The sequence below is a fragment of the Ailuropoda melanoleuca genome, chromosome 1 (genome assembly GCF_002007445.2).
Source record: "Ailuropoda melanoleuca isolate Jingjing chromosome 1, ASM200744v2, whole genome shotgun sequence".
Lineage (NCBI taxonomy): Eukaryota > Metazoa > Chordata > Mammalia > Carnivora > Ursidae > Ailuropoda > Ailuropoda melanoleuca.
In genome coordinates this window covers 138619982-138639950 of record NC_048218.1, presented here as the reverse complement: position 1 = coordinate 138639950, position 19969 = coordinate 138619982, and the positions used below count along the sequence as shown (strand labels likewise).

General features: G+C 34.6%; 1 protein-coding gene across 11 annotated transcripts in view; it reads right to left on the bottom strand.

Annotated features, from left to right (window-relative positions):
• The window catches only part of ADAM22 (ADAM metallopeptidase domain 22), a 215519-nt gene that overhangs the window by 55089 nt on the left and 140461 nt on the right, over window positions 1-19969 (bottom strand). For all 11 annotated transcript variants that reach the window (XM_034667309.1, XM_034667300.1, XM_034667303.1 and 8 more), the window contains exons 8-15: window positions 16317-16387; window positions 12210-12284; window positions 10491-10562; window positions 9503-9669; window positions 7966-8050; window positions 6874-6964; window positions 5593-5644; window positions 1111-1210 (exon numbers count right to left, since the gene is read on the bottom strand). In XM_034667309.1, the coding sequence (XP_034523200.1) occupies window positions 1111-1210; window positions 5593-5644; window positions 6874-6964; window positions 7966-8050; window positions 9503-9669; window positions 10491-10562; window positions 12210-12284; window positions 16317-16387 (713 nt within the window). The remainder of the gene's footprint in view (window positions 1-1110; window positions 1211-5592; window positions 5645-6873; window positions 6965-7965; window positions 8051-9502; window positions 9670-10490; window positions 10563-12209; window positions 12285-16316; window positions 16388-19969) is intronic.

Here is a 19969-nt window from a genome sequence, read left to right as displayed (position 1 = left end):
ATTCTATTTTCAGCTGAAAGGGATCATAACAAATGAGACAGTTTTGAAAGCCAAAGTAAAACTTATCCAGATGAAAAATCCACTTATTCTTTCACTCTGAGCTCAGAATAATCTGTTATTTTGGTAAAGAGACTTCAATTGTTTTTTTTATATAGCAGCAGGGATTTAGTTCAAATGTTCCTTCTGAAACTTCTGCAGAGTCTTCAGAATTGTCACTTTGCTTTTCAAAGCAATATGATACACTTCCTAAATTTCACTGGAATAGACACAGAATGAAACCAGGTAAATGAGGATACAGGCAACGCCACACACCGCTGTGGTGCACAGAAGTACGTAACAGTTCACATAATTTACAAGAACAAAGCATTCTGCCTTAACATGCACTCTTCCAAATGCATGAGGAAGACCTGCTTTCAAGTCAATAACCAGAGTTTGCTCTGCAAGTTGGAAAGGCCTCTGACAAAGTCTAAATACACAAAGACTTTCTCCTTTTCTCCTTTAAGTAGCCTTGGCTTTCATACTGAGGGGAAGAAATGGCCCATTTCTACGAGTTGTGATTACATATACAAACAGATAAAAAAGGAACCAAGAAAATGAAAAAGAAAGGCAAATGAAACCATCTTTGCAAGCTAATCATTTCTCAGAAAGCACACAGTCTTATTTCTACCTGCTTTCTATTCCCATCACAATAGCCCAAAATGCCAGAGTGCCTGGGTGGCTCAGTCGGTTAAGCATCCAACTGTTGATTTCAGCTCAGGTCAGGATCCTGGGATCCTGGGATGGAGTCCCCTGTGGGGCTCCACGCTCAGTATGAGTCTGCCTGAGATTCTCTCTCCCTCTCCTGGTGCCCTTACCCCAACTCATGCACAAGATCTCTCTCTCTCTCTCTTTCTCTAAAATAAGTAAATAAATCTTAAGAAAAAAAAAAAAGAATAGCCCCAAATGCCCAAGATTAAAGCTGACTTTACAATGCAGATATTTCACGTATCTAGAATATGAACATATAAGCCAAGTTGGAAAGCTTTCTTTTTGCAGATCCAATGGCTAGAAATTTACACTTATAATACCTTAGAAGGATTAATAACTAATAACTCTGATCACACTTCGTACCTTAGAAGGTTTGTTGAAAAGGCAGGCACCACCCCCACTATTCAGAAAGTCATGATACTCTTCAATATTACACTGAGTAAACTTCTTAGGAAGATAATACCTGTAAGAAGAAAAGCAATAACTGGGTATAATTTTAGTCTCTCTTGTCTTTATGTTAGTCTTAAACTTGAACATTGTTAAAATTTTAACGTTCTTAAAAGTAAACAATAAATTCCACTTATGTACAGTGTTTGTGTTAAATCCATAAGACTTTGATTCTACCAGTATATTTCTAAATTCTTCATTTGGTGACTAATAGTGACTATGGGCTGTTCGTTATTAACATATGCATTCAAAAGAAACACACACATATCTGTATTTTCAATCAAAGAGCATAGGAATAATGAGTCTTTCTTAAATATAAAAAGTGGATCCCAAACTGCAGAACCTTTTACAAAATAACTGATTTATACTCTATGAATGTGTCAAAGTCATGAAAGTCAAAGAAAAACTGAGGAACTGTTTCAGACTGAAGGAAGATAAGAGACATAAAAACTAAATGTGATGCTTGATGCTGAACCATCTGTTAAAGTGGCATTTCTGAAGTACAGGGCTAATCTTGAGTGAGGGCTAAGAATTAAATGATTTTATTGGTCACATTATGGTTCTGTAGGAGGATGCACTTGTTTGTAGGAAATGCACATGGAGGTGTTGGGGGTGATAGGTTACCAAGCTAGCAATTTATGATTCAGAGAACAAAAAGTCTCTTTGTTACTCTTCCTGCAACTTTTAAATGTAAGATTATGTCAAAATACAAAAAAAAAAAAAAAAAAAAAAGGCTATACCAAAAAAAAAAAAAAAAAAAAAAAAAAAAAAAGGCTATACCAAAAAAAAAAAAAAAGTAATAAAGGATCAGAAGAAAAGAAATGTGGCTAAAGAACAATTTGGCAATATGCATTAAGAACCTTCAAAATGAGAAATATCCTTAAATCTAGTAATTCTGCTTTAAGAAATTTTTCTTGAGGAGGTAACTATGTATGCAAAGACATATGAACAAAGGAACTTATAGTAGTACAATTTGTAACAGCAAATGCTATGAAAATCATGCAAATGTTTAGAAGAAACCGTTAACTGCGATGTATTAATAAAATACAATATCATGAAGTTATTAATAATCATGGTATTGAAAAATAAAGACTCAGAAATGCTCACTATATGTTAACTAAAAAATAAGTAATGACATATACAAGATCCTAAGTTTATAAAAGAACAATAAAAATGGAAAAAAATACTGATTAGCAGTATTTTAACAATAATGAGAAAAGAAGTGATAAAAATTTAATTTTCTGTATTTTTCAAAAATTGTTTTACATTGAGCCTTTATAAAAGTGAAAACACAATTAAGATGATAATGGATGGTTTTTTTAAGTCTCTCCCACCAGACTGTAAGTACTATTGTCCACTTATATCCCTACTTCTTTCTAGCACAGAGGTTTATGCTTTGTGAATCAATGAATGGAATTTACAGTGATTATTCACCCTAAGTTAATTTCTCAAGTGTTTCATGCCAAATAAAGGTATTCTGGGCTTACATCATCTGAATTACTTTACTTCCTTCATTTCATCTTCCTAGCAGGTCCTGAGCTTTATTCTTTATCTGAAAAGTTTATTACTTCCTTTTTTCCTTTCAATGCCTATACCCTGGCCAGTGTTTTACCACCTTCCCTTCTAATCTATCCTACAGAGCTCTGCCTGAGTTATGGAATTTAAATGGGCATTGTTCAAGTTGCCTCTTGATTCTACTGGTCAAAACCTGAGATGGTTCCCTAGTGGCAAAGAAAAAAGTGACTAATTCTTAGTATTGGACTCTTTGTGTTGAATTCCCAAATCTACTTCAGCCCTGCCCTGCAAAGGAGTCCTCCGGGTCTCAGCCTGGCCCAGCCTCCTGTCCAATGCCCAGCTGGGCATTCAGGCTGTTCTCAGCAGTGACAGGAAACTCACTACTTCACAGGAAAGCTCTTTCTTTATATCAACAGTTGAAATTTGTGGATTGCTCTTGCTTTCATGTATTACGTCTGAATTCCTATAAGTGCCACACGCAGTTCTTTATGGTGACCTGTATCAAATAAGACTATTTCCTCTACCATATCATGGCTCTTCAAATACCTGAAAACAGAAATCTCCCTAGGCTCTTCCCGAAAACTTCTTTTTTGCAGGGTAACATATCTATTATACTCAATGCTTTCTCAAAATTTGATTTTTATACCTTCAAGTCAGACTGGTATTAATTTCAACATGTTCCAACACACAGCAGTGCACAGAGACTTCAGAAAGTGGAAACAAGAGGGGAAGTGTCTACAGGAAATACATGTCCATAATTAGTACTATTACGTGATATCACAGCATATGATATCCAGACAACATTTTCTTTAAAAAGCTTTTCTCTCGACTCTGGACTCTGGGAAACAAACTGAGGATTACAGAATGGTGGGGGATGGGGGTGTGGGGTAACCAGGTGATGGGTATTAAGGAGGGAATGTGATGTGATGAACACTGGGTGTTATACACAACTAATGAATCACTGAACACTACAACAAAAACTAATGAGGTACTATATGTTGGCTAACTGAAAATAAATAAATAAATAAATAAATAAATAAATAAACAAATAAATAAATGCCTTTTCTCTTGCACATATCTATTTGATGTAAGAGAAGTTCCTAAGCAAAGAGCTATTTACATTTCTGAGTGTCACCATTTGATTCTGCTATACATTATGCTTAGTCTAGGTAGATTGCCTATAAAATTTTGTTTTTAGTCATTAAACAGAATAATCAAACATAACATACTAAATAGCTTTTAAAAGACAAGAACCTTTAGCTTGGAATTTAGTAAGTATTGGAAATTACAACTATGGATAAGGACTTTTACCATTCTCTTTTATTACTAAACAGAAAGTCCAAAGATAATTTGAAAAACATTTTAATACAAGTTTGTAGACAGATTCCCTCTATCATTTCTCTTGTCATACATTTCTTGGGAGTTCAAAATGCAAATATCAACAAATATTTATTGAAAATCAAGTCTGTCAAGAGATTATGGTGTGAGGTCAAACAGGAATACCTATTAGCCTAAGATGTAATCCTCAAAAATTCACAATTAATTGGTGAGGCAAAGCATAAGGACATGTGGAATTAAATTACAATGCCGGAGTTAAAATTATAATAAATCTCAAATGGCTAGAAATGTGGTTAGAGAGAAATGAGAATTCCAAATGAAAAGAATATATAGAAGGAATCAAAAGAGGCTGGAAATTAATGTACATTTATGGTGAGCAAATTTTTAAGAAGCTTAAAATCCATGTAGGATTATGGTTAGAAAATCAAAAAAGCCGGAAACCCCTAAATAACTATCATAATAAGCAAACTGACCATGAATAGCAGTGGAAAATGAGATTATAAATGAGGATGAAGAAAGATTATGCATATCCCAATACTGGAGGAAGAACTCCAAACCTTATTTTTCAGACAACAGAGACTCACAAAAGTTCTGAGCGGGAAAATGATACGATTTGTGTGCACAAAGAGGTGAATGGAGGAATCTGTGCTGTATACATTCAATGAACTAGAGCTATATATTATTCAGCGTGGATAAATCTTAAAAACATACAGATCAAAAAAAGCAAATCACAGAAGAGTACATATAGTATGACTCCTTTCCTATAAAGTAAAAACATGCAAAGCAATGCTATGTATTACTGTAACATATACACACAAACAATAAAAGTATTAAAAGGGGCTTGTGAATAATATGAACCAAACTCAAGACAGTAGTTACTTTGGGTTTGGGGAGCAGCAAGAGAGAACACAAAGGAGATTTAAATATGTAGGTGGTATTTTTTTTTAAGGCCGGTATACAAGGTTTCCCTCTTGGTATACAAGGGTTTCCTCTTCTGCTCTTTATACCTTTGCAGTGATGATAGAAATGGAGTTCAGTAGGGGAAAGAAGGGGACTGAGATTTGCCTGGGTATCTGGAATGTTATTAAGACAATAAAAGCTCAAGATGATAAAAGTTTAAAGTAAGGAGTAGTGATGAGCTTGGCATGAAAGGAATGGTTGTACAATTTACTAAGAAAAAACAAATACAAGATTGTGCCTGATAGCATGTGAAGGGTATAGAAACAAAAACCTTTCTCAGGANTAAAAAAAAAAAAAAAAAAGAACAACAACAACAAAGCTGTTCCTTGTTTCTTACATTTCTAGCCTAGATGAAAGGCTAACGAAGTCTTTGGTCTTCTATCTTAACTAACAATTGTTTTCATAAGAGACTGTTTTATGAAAATATTTTATAATACAGAGCCATTGAGAAAATCTATGTCCAATTTTCCTTTTAATGTCAGTGGTGAGGTTCCATGCACTAAGTTGTTGATGTCACATTCCTAAGGAGACAACAGCACAGCAGGGAAAAGAAAAGTGAGTTATTTTCAAATAGAAGTGGCTTACCCAGTGTCTCCCATTATGCATCCAGACCATGTGTCCTCACATTTACACTCACCTAAAGAGAATGAACACGCGTTCCTTTTTACAAAGTGAAAACAGGTGCATTAGGACTAGTCTATTTTTAAAAGTATATCTTCACTTTATTCCTTAAATGCCTTTTAAAAAGTAATACCTGCTTTCTAATTTTCCTTATAGTTGAAGTTTTGCATGCAATGCATTATAACAAAAATCTACTTTGACCATATCAAGATTATATAAATTTTACTAAAATAAAATCTTGATATTTTAACAAGTGGCCTTATTTTTAAAGCATTCACTAAAATGCTTTAAAATGGTTTAACAATCTAATACCAATGAAATAGTATCACTATATGATTCTGGTTTCAGAGTCCTTATGGGAATGCTTACAATTTCTTGTCCAGTTCTTAAAGCTTTGCATCAAAGCTGCTGGTAGAAGGCTGTATAGTATATTGGGTAAGCAGAAAGGCTTAAAATACCTAGGTTTTTCAAAACCTGGACTTGCCACTTAATATATGAGTAATCTTGGAAACATTACCCTTTTAACATCTGGTCACCTTATTCTGTAAATTGGGGCTGATAATGAGTATTTTGTAGGATTATCTTGAGGATTAAATGAGTATCTGGATGTAGATTATACTGGCATTCAGTTATCTGTCTTATAATGGGCAGTCATACATGGTAGTAGTTATTAATATAAACAATCAGTTATATTTGTTATTAAAATAATAAGATAAATATGATTCTAATCAACTTAAGCAAAATACATGATGTTTGACTATTCCTGGTGAATTAACTTTATCTACTTGGGAAAATATATTCTTCCTAGATGCTAGTCCTAGCATAGTTTATCAGGTCTGTATTTTACTGAGCCCTTTGGCAGGCAAATTCTCCTCTGTGGCCATACTAAGAGATGTTTTAAATAAACCATAATAAAACAGTACACCTTGAACCTACATGCCTAGGATTTGCCACTAGACCATTTAAAAATACCAAACTGAGCTTATTTTGTCCTTTTTTTAGGTTAAATTCAACAAGGAATTTATCATCACATAGCTTTAAATATTTATTACACATGGAAAAATTTTCACCTGCAGGACAAACATTACCTTGTATCATTTTTTAAGAAAATATTGTTTTCCCCAGCTGTTTATCTTATACTATCACCCAAACTCTTGATCAAGCAATTGAATTTAAAATCTCATTTTCCAAAATATTTATAGAAGATCTATTTTAAATACAACTAAACCACAACGGTGAACTTACCACTTGCTAACTTTCTTTTGTCTGAGATAATACCAATATTATGGGCTAATGACTGGGCGAGTGTAACTGCCATTAAATCAGTTTTCCCAAACTGAAAAACAAGAGCAAAAAGAAAATACATGTAAATGGGAATTATTTTTTATTTAAAATGGGCCAGAGAAAAATGTCACGATATAATTGGAAACAAGTAATTTCATCTTAATTAGCAGAGGTTAAACATACAGTAGCTAAAGCTGAATGATGGAGCATTTGGGAAAAAAAGTTGTAAGAAATAAACCCATGTTTGATTCAATCTCATAGGGAAGACCAGAAGCCAGAGAATCACCACCTTCTGGTTTAGAAACTTAAGTCTAATTCTGAATCCAAATTTCACTAGTGACATTTCTGAAAAACTTAATACTTGTATATACTTAAGTCAGTCTTTTAGATAATAATAAATGTGCAAATTATTTGGAACTTGTTCATTTTTGTGTGTCTACTTGCATGCCCCAAATTTCCCCAAATTAAATAGAATGTGGCTTTAGAAAATAAATGGTATGAATAACAGGAAGTGGTAATGATCTGTGGGCAAAAGAAACTTGAGACCTAAAGATATTTTTTTCAATATGTAGATTCAAGTATTTTTCCTTTAGATCACTTCCATGAGACTTAGGGGTAAAAGGAACTCTTTGGGAAACATAGTCTATTTTTTTCTCCAAAAATGTGCAGCATATTGAAGAAGGAAGAAAATTTCCAATTGCGTTGTTAGGTAGTAAGCCAATGCTTCAGGAATTACTCGATTCTCCAGGAAATCAGCCAAAGTAATAGACAGGGCCTTATTATCAATAAAAATAGAAGTAAAGATTTTATCTACATAATCTTTAAATAGCTAAATTCGGAGATTATTCTAAGTAGAACATGAAAAGAATTATCAAATATTATCTTCCATTATTTTCCTGTTCTCTATCCTCCAATCATTTAAAGCAACTATTGGTTGTGAATAAAACCACCTAACATCTAGAGAATATGGAATATGAGAAATTATCTCTTAAATATTAGGAAAACATTTTCAGCCATCATACCACTTTGTATTGTACAGATGTTCACACCTACTTCATTCACGCCTCCTCCTTTCAGCAACGAGCAAATCCCACCAATATAAGCTGCCCCGCTCCGGCTACTCTCAAATTGACTTCCCCTTTTAGAAAAGGAAACGAGAAATGCTTACTGTTCAGAGTTCCAAGTATCACTGCACCTCTCATCATTAATTTACCACACTTATTTTCTCAATGCAATACATTCCTATACTGTATATTCCTGAGGTAAGAGAGGAATGTGAATACTGTTTACACATAACTGAAGAGTTTCTGAGGAATGTTTCCCCACATGAGCAATAATACTTTCAACAGAACTATACCTGTTTTTAAAAAATCACTAACATGGTAGCCACTGACAGAGATACAAAATCAATTCTGTGGTATTTCTGACCAAAATGCCTAACTTGAATCTCTTAACGGGAAAACATCAGACATACCCACAATGAGATATATTCTATAAAATAACCAACCTATGCTCTTCAAAAATGTTAAGACTAAAATAAGCAAAAAAAGGCTGAGGAAATCTCCCAAATTAAAGGAGACTAAAGAGACAGGACAATTCAATGTGACGCATGACCCTGCACTGGGTCCTGAGAGGGTAGGGAATTAGCTATCAAAAACATTATTCAGATAATTGGAGAAACTTGAATATAGACGATGGATTACTTCAAAGTATTGTGCCTCTGTTAAATTTTCTAGTTTTAATAATTTTCTATGGTGATATAAGAGAATGTCTTTATCTTTAGGGAATATACATGTATTTAGTATTGAAGGCCCAGTAAGTGAGTATCTCCAACTTGCTCTCAAATGGCTCAGGAAAAAAAATTAATAGATAAATGGATGAAAGGAAAAAAGGAAGGGAAGGAGGGACAAAGGGAAGAAGGAAAGAGGAAAGAAAATCAGACACAAATGGGGCAAAATGTAAATAATTATTGAATCTGGGTTAAGAGTATATATTTCCTTGTAGTATTTCTGCAACTTTTCTATAAATTTGAAATTGTGTAAAATGTAAAAGTTACGTAAAAATCTCTCTTTTTACTTCCACTTATATCTTCCTTCAACAGATCTTACTTTACATGATAGGTTTTTTAAATGCTATAATATATAGTCCGCTGTTATATCAAATATGCATTTTACCCCCAAAAAACCCTTCAAAGTGAGAAAAAAAATAAAAATAAACTCCAGAAATACTAAGGTCTCAACTTAGAACCAAAGCAAAGGTAACATTAACATTTAAAATATAGAAACTTTAAAGGATTAATCTCTCAAGAATATTCTTTATGAGTATTAACAGTACTTTTACTCAATAAATGCTCTGATTAAATCTCTTGAAAATTAAGTAAAAATATATATGCCATAAAAAAATAACTCAAAACTAAACCTCTTACGCTTTCATGACAACTTCAAACAATCTATACTTTAAAACTTCTTTCAGAGGTATCTGCCATGTCAAACCCTAATTGCATTATACAGGAGAAAGGATACATCTCAGTCACAAGTAATAGAGCATTCAACAGGGAACCGAGAAAAGTAATGAATCATAAGTTACGTACGAAAAAAGGTGAACTGCATCACTCTTCTCTTTGATAAAATCCCTCCTGTATTTCATAAACTCACGTAGGGTGATCAATGGATTTTCAGATATGGCGAACTTGTTGTCAGCTGCCCAGGTTTCCATGGCAACCAATACTATCCTTGTCTTCAGTTGGTCTTTATATATCTGGTATATTAAGAAAAGGAACACATCAGCTATACATGTGGTAAAATCAAATGATTTATGAACAGGACTATAAAGCTCCTTTAATGAAAACTCTTGAGTTTTAGTTAAATGTAAAAAACTATCTTTATGGGAGATAATTATTTTTCTAATTCACATGCATTTTCCTTGAGTTAAAGAGAGTCAAATTTTACAACTAATACCCAAAGAACAGAGCACTAGCTAGAAACAAAAGATCAATTTTTGACAAATATTTGCACCCTTTTTCAAGGATCTCCGTGAGTCTCTTTTATGGCATTCTTGGGTTTCGCAAGAGAAGAATGGAACAATGAAGACTCCCCTAAGATACAATTTCTATGTAAGCTGACCAGCCCCAATTAAACTCATAGAGAAGTTACCCACATTGCCTTGTCAAGAAAAGATTCGGAAAATAAATACAGTAGGATTACTAGTGCATCATTCCCACAGAACCAGGCACTCTCCTGAAAAGAGCACAACCGCCTCTACTGTTTCTCAATGTTGGAAGTACACCATGAATATCTTTGTTAAGGACTAATACTCAACTTTTTATTTTTCAATGTGAAAAATATAAGGAGAAATTTCAAGCATAAATCCATGGGTAACTCTGACCACCTCCTTTCATCATCTTCCCAGCCAGAGATCAAAATCAATAAAGTCCACTGCCAGGTTACTAGGGACTTACGGGACACCTTGGCTGGTGCTCAATTCAGAGTACCGAAAATGTAAGAACCATATTATCCATTCTGTTAGCAATCAAGAGACAAGACTCCTCTATGGGAATGTTGAATCGAGTTGATACTTACTAAATCCGCCATGTTCACCACAGATTTCGCATATGTATTGGTATGTACAACTGAAAGCCGATGTTTTTTAAACTGAAAACAAAACAAAATAAAGCAAAAGTGAAGGGCTTCTAGAGTCATCAGCAAATAATCACCTCAGCAGAGAAAACATAGTGTAATTGAAATATCTCTATGGCTTTCTGTAAAAAAAATTGTAAGAGTTGAGAACTAGTTCTTTACATGCTGTGTAGTCTGAGGCAAGGCTCTTAAGAATTTGAGGCCTCAGTTTACTCAACTGAGGGATGAAGTAAAAAATACTATTCCATCCATTTCACAAGTTTATTTTTAACACAGGATTGTTATTCAGAATGAGAAAATGTACAAAATCTGTCTATGAATTGCAAGACATACAAATATAAGTAGGGTGGATAGCCAGAAAAAGTGTACATAAAATTGCTATGAGTATAAAAACTTACAAGTTCTACAAGAACTTAATCAGTAAGGAGAAGAACGCCCTACAATAAGGGTCACAAAGAGGTAGCTTGAAGGCTAGATGTGGATGACATAAACCTTTTGTTTGGCCTCAAAAGTGTTTTAAAAATCACGAAATATCATGTAAAACCTGATTTCTGGCTTTCCTTAAAATTAGCATCCCTGCATGGTGATAACTAGCAAGTACTGAGAGGCAACGACTCCCATTAGAAATGTCATGTATCTTTTCTTTTGCCACAGGCCTCACCTCTCCCTACTGTTTCACATCTGGCTTACTTCATTTGTGCTACCTGCCTACAGATCTCTATAGACATCTGAATGTGTGCTATCCTAAAAAGTCGAAATATATGTTCTTACAACTTATTCTGATCATGTAAAAATCTCAGGAAACAGTAGCATTCATTGAGTTCAATGAGGTTAGAAAGATAAAACTTAATTCTAGCCTGAACAAAGAAGAAGAACTCAATCTGGCTATCATTATTATTATTATTATTATTATTATTATTGTTATTGTTATTGTTATGATTATTAGCAACAATAACAGATGATCAATGTTTGTTTAATCATATGCAAACAAATGACATATTTTCCCTCAAATAAATCACTCAAAGTAAATTAAAATGCACTTATCCCTGAAATTAAGTAAAATTCAGCAATGTGCCTCACTGAACATGTTTAGTTTAAAACTGTGGTTACATACCGCCATTAACATTATAACTCACTGCTGGGCTGTAAATGTAAGCTACTGCCTGCAACATGCCCGTGAGTAGACTATACAAGCTCTGTGTCAAAATAAATGACTCAGCAAGAAGGAAGGTTTGCCAGACTCCAATCCAAAAATTTTCGCTGCTCGCCTATATGAGCATTTCCATATGGTTTGCTACATAGCAAGCCAGAAATTGAAAAAATGTTTTTCTTTTATTAGGATAAAATTGTACACTGCAAACTAAAGTGTCACATTGCTGGTGCCTCACTGATTTCTTCAATATGCAAATCCAAAGGGCTGACTAATTATAAGTCAAAGAAATATTTCTGGACTCTCACAAAATACTCCTAGTTATTTCCACCTAACAATGTTTCCAATTTAGAAGTTGTTACTGGCTAACAATACATTTGGCTACAAAAATAATCTTTTTCAAGTTACAATTTTTCTGGGTTTTTTGTTTCTTCTAAACATATTTCTGTACCCACCGTTTTTACCCCTCAGCACAGACAAATTCAAACAACAAAAAATTCAGCAAATCCTACCATGAGATGATCGTTGACAATCATCAGCTCAATATATTTGGTCTCCTCCTCTACGTTACGAGGATGTCGACGAAGCTGCAATATGGTAAAGGAAATAGCACCTAAATAAGCCCTCCGAACTTGGCTGTGGAAGACTAAAAAATATATTACACATTATGTTGTATATTATACTGTACCCTTTCTCCAAACACTTCTGATTTCAGCCCCTGGCAACCACTTTACTACTGTGTTGTGAGTTGGACTTTTTTGTTGTTGTTGTTGTTCCATATATAAGTGATACCTTGCAGTATTTATCTTTTTTGTCTGGCTTATTTCATTTAGTATAATGCCTTCCAGGTTCATCTACGTTGTCATAAATTTTATATATATTTATATATATATATATATATATACACAGCTACGTTATATATATATATATATATACGCACACACACATATGTACATACACACACACATATACATACACACTCACACACACACATTTTCTTGATCCAGTCATTCATTTGATAGATACCAACATTGATAACACTGTATTATATAACTGAAATTTGCTGGCAGAACTTAAATGTTTTCACTAAGAAAAAAAAAGTAAATATGTGAGGTGATTGATATATTAATTAACCCAATGGGAGGGGTTCACTATATATATATAAAATCATCCCATTGTATACTTCAAGTACCTTAAAATTTTGTCAATTATACTTCAATAAGGCTGAAAAAAGTGTTTTTAATTTTAAAAAACTAAAACATATGAGCGAAATAAACATTTCTGCTTTTGTTCCTTCAGATTTTTTTTCATTTTTGTCAATTTTACTCAGTGCTTGAACAGGTAATAAATTCATATGATTCAAAGATTAAAGAACTATGAAAAGTTTTAGGATCAAAGTCGTTCTTTCACTTCTGTTCCCCATCTACCTAGTTGATAACCTTTCCCCCTCACAATGGGTATAGCACAATTACTGGTTTCTTCTGGAAATATTTATGCATATGAAACCAAATAAAACATATATTTTATTTAGTACTTTCATTTACTTCACTAGCTTTTGCATCAGGCTATTTCCATCTACCAGTATATCTTGGAGATTGTAACACATGAAGTGCATTCTTTCTGGGTTAATTTAAGCTTCTGAGGATCTCTGAGAGGATACGGGGGGGGTCTGATGGACACTTTTATTCTATAATCTCCAAATCTGGGATTGAGAATGCCCTTTCTTCCTCTGGTACAGCTCAAGGGATCCCCCAAATGATATAAGAGCTTTGTTCAGATAGCTTTGAGAGCTTCCAGGCAGTTCTGGGTTATTCATTACAGCTACGTTATATCTATCTGTTCAACAACGAATTTTCTCCACCTTCAAAATCATGATCAGTGGATGCTCCTGGCAGGAGATACTAAGGCAGCCACGTGCCTCAGTTTCCTGCAGTTTCTCTACAACACAGTCCTTAACAAGATCTGTAAAATTGACTTTTTCCATTATGCCATGCTTTGATATACACTTTCTCAGTAAATCGTTACATTCATTTGTCCAATGGCCATTTTTGTGATGAAGGTATGCAACCAAACCTAAATCAATACATGAACCTTTGCTTTGAAACCTGAATCTAAAATAAACTAAAAAATCGCTAACACATGGATTCTGTTTCAGTGCTAATAGCATTCCCAAACTTTAAGACTTTTTTTTTTTAATTCGAATCCTTATTACACCAAGTTGACAGGGAATAATAAACTATAATTCTCAGTTTGCAAACCAAGAAGTAATATAAACTTCATCCAGTGACATGAGTCTTTCTAAAAATGATGACGGAGGATGATAGTATCTACTTTGTAATTGAGGAAGAGACCTGAACTTTACCAGTTCACACAGCAGACCTTCTAACAAGACTCAACATTTTCTTAATGTCATATTGGTCTGCCATATTGGTCACACAGTTTTGTAGCACCTCACCTCTGTGGGCCCACGTCTGTCTCAGAAAAATAATCTAGTGTTTGCCTTCAAATGACTGGATGTCACAGATGTTTGTGAAGAACTTCAAGGAATGTGTCAAAAGTAAATTATTCTTACTCAGCCATCAAAAAAAATGAAATCTTGCCATTTGCAATGATGTGGATGGAACTAGAGAGTATTATGCCAAGCGAAACAAATCAATCAGAGAAAGACAATTATCATACAATCTCACTCATTCATGGAATTTAAGAAACAAAATAGAGGAGGATAGGGGAAAAAAGGAAAAAATTAAACAAGACTAAATCAGAGAGGGAGACAAACCATAAGAGACTCTTAATCATAGGAAACAAACTGAGGGTTGCTGGAGGAGAGGGAGGTGGGGGGGTTGGGGTAACTGGGTGATGGACATTAAGGAGGGAACATGATGTAATGAGCACTGGGTGTTATATAAGACTGATAAATCAATGACCTCTACCTCTGAAACCAATAATACATTATGTCAATTAATTAAACTTAAATTTAAAAAAATAAAAATTTGAGAAAAAATTAAAGAATATTAATTTTATTTTTATTTTTAATTATTCTCCGATTTCATAATTCATGAAAATAAGCACTATTTCAAGTTAAATCTTGTTGGCAATCTTCATTTATTTAACTGGGCCTCAATATATATGTATATTCACAAAATATATAAAGCTTGTGGTAGCAATTCATGGAACCCAAACCCTTCTGAGAGGCAGTATATAAAGCACATATGGTTTAAGCACTTTTGTGAGACCAGACTTTCTAGGTCAGACTCTGAACTCCACCACTGGGTAACTCACTATTATCCTGGGCAAGGTTCTTAAGCTTCTTACGCTTCAATGTCCTTAGCAGTAAAATGGGGATAATAATAATACCTTCCTCATAAGATTTTTATGAGGATTAAATGTGTTAATACAATTAAAATTCTTAGAACAGAGCCAGGCACACATGTATCTCTGCCTCAATTAAAAAAAAAAGCAATTATTACTCACATTAGAAATGTGCCTATGAACTCATTTTATTTCATACTTCCTAAACGTATTTCAAACAGAAGATAACTGGTTTCTTACTAGAAATCTTAGCTAGAGATCTATTTCTCTCATCCTGTGTTTTTTATGCCAAACACCATCCATAATACATTATATCTTAATTCTAATAACCAGAGTTCTGTTCTTTCTTTTCTTTTTTGAGTATACCGGACACACCAGGTTACATTAGTGTCAGGTGTACAACTTAGTGATTCAACTTCTCCATACATTATGCTCACTGCAAGGGTAGCTGCCATCTGTCACCAGACAACACTATTTCAATATCGCTATTCCCTGTGCTGTGCCCTTTACCCCCACGACTTACTCATTCCCTGCCTGGAAGCCTGTGTCTCCCACTCTCCTTCACCCATGTTGTCCATCCCTCCATTCCCTTCCCTCTGGCAATCACCAGTTTGTTCTCTATATTTACACATCTGATTCTGCACTTATTTTTTAGATTCCGCAGTGAGAAAAATCACATGGTATTCTGATGACTGGAGTTCTTACTCCACCTCAATCATTTCCCAGCTCTACATTTCTGGTCATTTTCACACATTTTGAAGACATCATTTTTGTTTTTTTCCTGTGAAAGGGGTTTCACAGTACCTACTTTATGTGGTGTAAAGCATGATACAAGGACTTATTATTTTTGGTAAGTCCAGGATCCACGGAACATTCATAAAGCTGACATCCTGAGTTTATATCCCAGACTCCAACGTAGCTCAAGTATGACAATAGCATTTTGTGGCTTTAAAACCTGATGGATTCCTTCTGAAGGGGGTATCTTTACAAGTAGACTCCATGACGTGATACAACCCAGGCAAGAAAAGAAGCCTATGATAGGAAGAACCGGAGATGCCATAGCTGGGGCCACACTCCATCTGTCTGACGAACAACCATATGATCAACACGATCCTGAGTCCTTTTTAAATCTATGAAACAACATGGCCTCCCTTCACTTCTCCTACATATCTGTCACCTTACTGTTCACCACACCCTGACAGATGCCTGAACTAGGACTTAAGCCTCTCACAGAGACTTAAAGTAGTCTAAATGACTGGCAGCTGCCAAGTGTTTTTAAAACATCACAGAATATACCTCTAAATACATACCTGCCGTTTACTTCTTTTTGGTCTTGGCTTCAAAATAAATTTTGGTGGAGTGATGTGTACTTGTTGAAATTCTAAAAGGAAGTAAAAAATAAATTAATTTAGTGCATTTGCCAGGTGTCTTTCACACAGGGCAAAGTTTTACTATCCCCTCCTCATATAAATCGTAGAATTATATTCGATTCAGCTATTAACTATTAGCGATTATTATAGCTATTAATAATTAATATAAATCATAACTTATAAATTATGTAATTATAACTATACGGTTATAAATTTTATAATGTATGTTACACCTAAAGATAATATAGAACATTAATCAAAATAATTGTGTTCATATGAAAACTAAATAAAATACATGAATGAATACAATTTTAAAAATCTCAAACACTACTCCCATTCTAAATTCTCTCCAAATTATTCTCATATTTTTCCTATAAATACCATCACCTTCTTTATCTAGAATCTTCTGAATAGCCAACCTGGCCTTCCACGACTGACCTTCATTAAAGAATGACACACCAAATGCTGGTGAAGATGTGCAACAGTTAGATCTCTCAGGTAGTGCTGATGAGAGTGTCAAATGGTATAAACCACTTTAGGAAAAGGTTCAGCCATTTCTCATACAACAGTAGTTCTCAGAGTACAATCCAAAAACTGATGGCATCAACATTACCTGGGGACTTGTGGGAAATGCAAACTCTCATAACCCATTCAAGATGTGCTGAATCAAAAACTCTAGACACTGGTACAGCCACTATGGAAAACAGTATGGAGGTTCCTCTCAAAAAATTAAAATAGAACTACCATATGATCCTGCAATCTTACTTCTGGGTTTACAGTCAAAGGAACTGAAATCAGGATCTCAAAGAGATACCTGCACTCCCATGTTCATTGCAGCGTGATTCACAATAGCCAAGATATAGAAACAACCTCAATGTTCATCAGTGGATGAATGGATTAAGAAAATGTGGTATACATATGCCATAAAGTCTTATTTGACCTTAAAAAAAAGAAATCTTCCCATTTGTGCCAACACAGATGAACCTGGAGGACATTATATTAAGTGAAATGAGCCAGACACAAAAGGACAAATGCTACATGATACCACGTATATGAGGAATCTGAAATAGTCAAACTCCTAGTAGCAGGAAGTGGAACGATAGTTGCCAGGAGCTGAGCAAAGGGGGAAACAGGGAGGTATTAGTGAAAGGGCACAAAGTTTCAGTTGTACAAGATGCATAAGTCCTAAAGATTTACTGTTTAGCAAAGTGGCCAGAATTAATAATACTATATTGTATACATAAATTTTGCTAACAGTATAGATCTTATGTTGTATTCTTTTCACTATTACTACTATTACTACTAAAATAACAATAATAAAGACGGTGGAAAAAAAACTTTTGGAGTTAATGGGTACGCTTACGGCACAGATTATGGTGATGACTTCATGGATGTGTATCTGCAAACTCGTCAAGTTGTATACATTAATTACATACAGCTTTTCTCTAATGTCCATCAAATCTCAATTAAGTGGCTTGAAAGAACCCTCTAGACATGGAGCCAGCAGCCTGTGATTCTCTGATGCACGCTGCAGTTGGAGAATACTGCTGCATAAACACACACCTACCTTGAGACCCGGTAATTCCACTGCCAGGTATTTGACAGAAGACATGTAAACATGGGTCCACAAAAAATATTTTTATAAGAATGTTTAGAGGTCTTTTATTCGTAATAGCCAAAAACTGGAAACAACCCAAATGTCTATCAACAGAATGGATAAAAGACGGTGGTAACTGTAAGCAGCAGAGCATACTCTAATTAAAAAGAATGAACTGTTGCTAACCTCTAGCAACATGAATCTCACAGGCATACGCTAAGCAGAAGAAGCTGAACACAATGTGTGATTTCATTTGCGTGAACATCTGAAACAGGCTAATCTATGGGGAAAAAAAAGTCAGATTGCAGAAGTGGGTGGTACTGACTGGGAAGAGGCACAAAGGAAGGTACTGGGATGATGGGAATGTGCCAGATCTTACAAGGGAGGGCACATGTGCCAACACTCATCTAGTGGTATACAAGATTTATATATTTCATTGTAGGAATTTTAAAAACAGACTGTGCTAAGGGGCCCATAGGAAATAAATAAACCTTTCTCAAATGTTTTCTTAGGGACACTAGTCCTAAGAGATGTGTCATATAAAACAAAAGGTTCCACGGTTAAACACGCTTGGGGAACACCTAATCATATTCTATCTCTGGGAAATACATAATGCATAGCAAGACAAAGGTATTGATAATCCAAGACCCAGGAAAACTTTATTAAATCTAAAAAAATAAGCTTACTCTTGAGCTTATTTCGCAAGAATTTTTTTCTAATTTATCAGAATAAATCCAAGCATCTAAAAAGACAAATGACACTCTTAAAATTGACAGTGCCAACTTCTGACAAGAAAAGAAAACCAGAAACTAAATAAGACAGACCTGAGTTTTGGAAGGAGATGTTCAAAGTCATTTTTAATGACAGCAAAGCTGCCAAGTCATCTTAAAGTTTCTGTTGAAAAGAAACCCCGAACAAAGTGTTTTAAAAAAACTGTATGATTAGGGGTGCCTGGCTGGCTCAGTAGGTAGACCATGCAACTCTTGAACTTAGGGTTGTAGGTGCAAGCCCCATATTGGGTGTAGAAGTTACTTAAAAATAAAAACTTAAAAAACAAAAAAAGAATCCACTATGATGGAAAACATTTCATTCTTAAAAAAAAAAATTTGTACAACTGGATCACAGTAAAGACCTTAGGGAGATCTTTATTACTTTATTAATTAATGTCTATTGCTTCCAGTAAGACCTATTAGATTGTAGCTTTATTCTCAGGCAGCTACTCATGATTTATTTTCTTCCCATCATAGGGATTGTAAAAAGTTTCATAAGTAACTAAAGAAACAGTCTAAAGTACCTGTGTAAAGTAAGAGCATCTGTATGCTTATTTGCAGATAAGAGCGAGTTCTATAAAAGAGCATCCCCTAATCCTTTTGCAGGAGAAGAACTACAGAAGATCAAGGAGTTACAAATCTATTTCAGAGAAGGGACATTAGCAAACACTCATTTCATTTTCCAATGAGGAAACAATGTAAACCTTTTTTTTCAGTTTTTATTCATGTAATCTCTATAGCCAATGTGGGGCTTGAACTCATGACCCCGAGATCAAATGTCACATGCTCTTCCAATTGAGCCAGCCAGGCGCCCCAACAATGTGAACGTTTAAGTGGTTTTCCAAAGCAGTAGTTAATAAGGATATGCTCTCAGCGGATAATTCTTCCATTTCCCCCGTGCCTCTCTCCCAGCACATTCTCACAGTGGCCCAATCCAAACCCCTGCTCAGTCCCTGACTAGCTGTTGGACCCTGGAAAAGACAAGCTAGCTGAGCCTATTTCTTCATCTATAAAATGTGGATAATTATATCAATCTCACAGAGCTATAGCGAAGATAAAAATGAGATTAAAAATTAGAATGTACTATAGCCATGGTCAGGGCTTACTAATAAGTAGGAAAGGGAGCGTCGCCACACCAGATATTCTGAGTGTGTTCTACCTTCAGGGGGAGAAAACCAAAGACAAATGCACTCCATATAATCACTGCTCCACTAATGAGCAAAACA